The 4,360-nt window shown below is 63.0% G+C and overlaps 2 protein-coding genes across 2 annotated transcripts in view; both read left to right on the top strand.

The window, feature by feature from the left end:
- Positions 1-1,850: 1,850 nt before the first annotated feature.
- On the top strand, positions 1,851-2,081 carry F751_1516 (hypothetical protein; the record flags this gene model as incomplete). Its single annotated transcript, XM_011400496.1, has 1 exon — positions 1,851-2,081. The coding sequence occupies one exon, from the start codon at positions 1,851-1,853 to the stop codon at positions 2,079-2,081; it is 231 nt and encodes a 76-aa protein (XP_011398798.1).
- Positions 2,082-2,483: 402 nt separating this feature from the next.
- F751_1515 (Putative E3 ubiquitin-protein ligase XBAT31) overlaps positions 2,484-4,360 on the top strand; it is a gene marked incomplete at both ends in the record, with an annotated part of 3,737 nt that continues 1,860 nt past the window's right edge. The window contains 4 exons of the mRNA XM_011400495.1: positions 2,484-2,588; positions 3,105-3,290; positions 3,402-3,638; positions 4,002-4,310. Coding sequence (XP_011398797.1) covers positions 2,484-2,588; positions 3,105-3,290; positions 3,402-3,638; positions 4,002-4,310 — 837 coding nt within the window. The remainder of the gene's footprint in view (positions 2,589-3,104; positions 3,291-3,401; positions 3,639-4,001; positions 4,311-4,360) is intronic.

Here is a 4,360-nt window from a genome sequence, read left to right as displayed (position 1 = left end):
CCCCCCCCCACAAAAGTCCCCCCCCTCCCCTGCCCACAAAAATTCCCTCCTCCCTCTCCCAAGAAGGTCTCCCCACCTCCTCCCAAGAAGGCGTCCCCGCCTCCCCCCAAGAAGGCGTCCCCACCTCCTCCAAGGAAGGCCTCGCCACCTCCTCCAAGGAAGGCCTCGCCACCTCCTCGCCACCTCCTCCAAGGAAGGCCTCGCCACCTCCTCCAAGGAAGGCGTCCCCACCTCCTCCAAGGAAGGCGTCCCCACCTCCTCCAAGGAAGGCCTCGCCACCTCCTCCAAGGAAGGCGTCCCCGCCTCCCCCCAAGAAGGCGTCCCCACCTCCTCCAAGGAAGGCCTCACCACCTCCTCCAAGGATGAACTGTCCCCACCCTCCTCCAACGGAACGGCGTCCCCACCTCCTCCAACGGAAGGCCTCGCCACCTCCTCCAAGGAAGGCGTCCCCGCCTCCCCCCAAGAAGGCGTCCCCACCTCCTCCAAGGAAGGCCTCACCACCTCCTCCAAGGATGAACTTCCCACCTCCACACAAGAAGGCAACAATGTCCCCATTCCCTTCAAAGTTGACTCTGCCACCGAAGCACACGTGATACTATCCACTGCTCTCTAGCGAGAATGCCCATACCGCTTGTGCAAGCTTTCGTGAATTCCATGTCCATTTGCTTGAGTGTGCCGCGGCTCCTCCGGCCGCCTTTGCGCAGGGTTTGTCATCCTCTTCACCACGCATAACCAGGTTGACCATGCCGATGAATGACTCTGTCGACAGTAGCCTTTGCCTATGATCAATAGATGGATCAAGTGCACCATTGAAATATCCCACCCCATGGTGCGGTGTAAGAGTATCAAGCTGACTGGTGGGATATTTGGGGCCCTGGGAGTTGGAGGGTTCGTCAAATCATACAGTAGCACGATGGGTGGTTACAAGGTGTACACTACTGCTCCTGGGACATCCCAGAGATTGAAAGGGCTGCCAGTATCAGCATCCCCAGTCTGTATCTGGTGCTGGATTTGTACGGGTATAGGTGGCTGGGACGTTCCTGGGAGCTGCTCTTTTGTGCAGATCAGCCACCAAGAATTGCATAGTAGCTGGACTTACAATGGGGGCAGAGCGCACAAGAACAGGAATTACTTAGCGCCACAGGAAAGGGTGCATCCCCCTTATATAAGGCAGTGGCCTCAAGATGTGGACTTCCTCATCGACCCCACAGTGCATGACTCAAGGCAGCACCTTCCCTTCATTTGCACCCTGTCACTGCCCAAGGTGGCCCATCCCCTCCACGCCAATCATCTTACATTTGTATCTATAAGCCTGCATGCAGCATGACGGCCAGAGCACCACTTGAAAGCATTGCATGCACCTGCCATAGATGGAGCCAGACACGCATTCATGCAGGCGCAGAAGAGGCAGCAACTGCACTCGTAGCAGGAGTCTTCCAGGAGACCACGAGGGTCCGTTGCGCTCCAGTGGTAGATCACTGAAATTTTGATCCATCCAAAAGGGGGGAGGCCAATGAAATGGCTTCCAAAATGGCCAACGGCTTGCTGACAGGGAGACTCAGCCAGAACATTCAACCGACAACACCACTCCTGCAAAGGCCATCCCAAGACTCCTTGGGGATCAGCATCTACTCCCACAACATACTCGAGCAGTGCCTCGTCACTCGAAGACTCCTACTTTGGTCCCATTTGTGGGTGTTGCATATACGCGATGGAGGGGTGTGCACTCCCTGAGTGGCTAGGTTGAGTGACAAACACCATCCCCTTCCATGCACCATCCCCCACCAGCCTTGCGTCAGAGACACAGCAGGGCAGCCCATCCCCTAGGTTGATGTGACCATGTGACAGGGATGGACTCGGCACGAGAGAAAAATGAATATTTGGGACAGGGGACTTTTGTACAAACAGGAATCGTTGAGGCAGTTGATGATGGCAAAAACAGGTCAGAAGTAAGCGCCAATTGGAGAACTCGAGATGCGGCATTGGTAGCTTCTGGCCATCAGCAGACTGTCTCTTGGAGTCGGCCCCTGTGTGTGCCAACCAAATGTGGTCCTTGGATTTCAACATCATCACTGCGCTGACGCTGCCCCCAGGAATAGCAGACAACTTGAGGTGTGTGGTGGTAATGTCAATCCGACATGACATGGACAAGCAACACGGGAATGGGCGTAACTTTGTCCTTTGGTCGGCCCTGAGCTTGGCCATGTGGGACTTGCCACTAGCCCCACAGCCTGGATCATGCGTCGGGTCGAACTGGCCTATGGCAGGCGATGGTTTCTTTCTTTCCCCGGGATCGCCGAACAGCAACAAAACGGTTTCGAGGGGACCACTGCATTGCACAGTTCCAAAGGTTTTGGCTTGGATCCTGCAAAGGATTCATGATGAAAGAATTGCCCTGACGAGGCCCTGAGTGCTTCTTCCTTGCGAGGCCCTCCCTGCGAAACCCCACCCCTCCTCCTCGTGGACGGCGACTCGCCACGCCCATGACGCTCAAAGCGAGCGTGAACGTGGTCCTGGGAGGCCATTGGGGCTCTGCAAAGCGACTGCTCCAGGCTGCGGAGCGAGGAGACGCCGCGACGGTCACCGAGGTGAGCCTCGCCTCGGAGGTTACGGGACCGGGCTCGCAGTGGCGCCCTGTCAGTGCCCCCAACGCGCAGTCCTCACCAGCCTGTGCCCGCCACTTGCCAGGTTCTCAATGCGCACCCTCAACTCGCTGCCTTCGGGGGCTTCAACTCCAGCAGCACCCCGCTCCACCGAGCCGCTGGTGAGTGGGTGTGTGTGGGTGTGTGGGGTTCAGACCACTGGCCACCAAAGGAAACCCGGCCGGTCGTCGCCCCCTCTCTTGCTGGTGTACGGGGCCATGTTGATGGCAGAGAGTGCATGGATGCCCTATCAGAGGTCCACCTGTGGAGTTGTTGCCGCCGTGCCGTCGCCCCCCCCCCCCCCCCCCTCCCTTCCGGCCCCTGTCCGAACCTTATCGACCCCCCCCCCCCTTCCCTCAATGAAAAAGCCGCCGGGCATGTCGCGGTCTGCCAAGCGGTGCTGGACACGCTGCACACGCGCGACGCTGGCCCCGCCCCCCCGACCGCCCTGCGGCGGGGAAGTGGTCGCGCCTGGCCGCCGCGCTGCTGGACGGGCGAGACGGCGCGAGCCAGACGCCGCTGATGGCGGCCTGCGCGCGCGGTCACGCGGGCGTGGCGGCCTACCTCCTCGCCGCCGGCGCCGACCCGACGCTGGTGGACTGGACCAACCTGCGCTCGGCGCTGCACCTGGCGGCGCTGGGGGGCCACGTGGCCACGCTGCGCCTGCTGTGCGACGAGGGCACGCGCTGGGCGCCGCGCGGCGGCGCCGGCCCGCGCCCGCCCGGCCCTCTGCGCGACACCGTGCTGCCGGACGCCCAGGTGGGGCAGGCCAAGTTCCTGGACCTGCGCTCCTACGGCGGCCTCACCCCCCTGCACTGCGCCGTGGTGACGGGGAGCCTGGAAGCGGTGCGCGTGCTGCTGGCCGCCGGCGCGGCCATCATGGTGCGCACCGACGGCGAGGCCTTTGTCGGCTCCGAGTTCCTGGTCCCGGGGTCCACGCCCCTGCACATGGCGGTGCTCATGGGCCACGCATCCATCGTCCATGCCCTGCTGCAGGTGTGGGCAGTTTCCTTGTGTGCTCTTTGAGTGGGTGGGTGTGGTGTGTGTGTGAGGGGCCCGGGGGGGGGGCCGGGGATTCGAAGGAGGATCCGCCTGTCTGCAGCGGCGCCCGCCTGGCGGGGGGTGCGCCACAAGGAAGCGCCGGCAATGGGCCTGACCTGGTGGAGGGGACAGGCAGCTTGTTCGACTCATGCCAGTGGGAGCCGTGGCCCGGCCCAATGGGCTGGCTGAGGCTCCAGACAACCCTCTTGGTGGTGCTGCAACAGGCCATGTGCATGAGCACCCCAATCCCTCCCATCCCATCATCCCCCCCCCCAAGCCCCCTCACACACACACACACACACACCACCCTGCCTTCAGGCGCACCAGCAGTTCATGGGGGCCATGGGTCAGACCCTGGACGCGCGGGGGCGGCGCCCCTGGGAGGGCTCCTCCCGCTCCGACATCCGCTCGGTGCGCAACAGCCTGCGGCGCCTGCCCTTCCACCTGGCACGCGAGCGCGGGCTGCCCGCGCTGCAGGCCCTGGTGGACCCCCGCGTGCCCATCGACGTGGCGCTGGACGCGTCGCGCGACTCCAAGGCCGGCATCGGCCCCAAGCGCCTGTCGACCCTCTGCGCCATGTGCCTGCAGGCGGCCCTGGTCGACTGGTTGGACGCCTGCGCGGCGCAGGTGGCCGCCGAGGGCACGGCCCGTGGCGCCAAGGAGCGGCCGCCGCAGCC

The sequence above is a fragment of the Auxenochlorella protothecoides genome (assembly GCF_000733215.1).
Source record: "Auxenochlorella protothecoides strain 0710 unplaced genomic scaffold scaffold14, whole genome shotgun sequence".
NCBI classification, from domain to species: Eukaryota; Viridiplantae; Chlorophyta; class Trebouxiophyceae; order Chlorellales; family Chlorellaceae; genus Auxenochlorella; species Auxenochlorella protothecoides.
The sequence above is the reverse complement of the archived record's forward strand: the minus strand, read 5'-3'. Positions and strand labels throughout refer to the sequence as shown.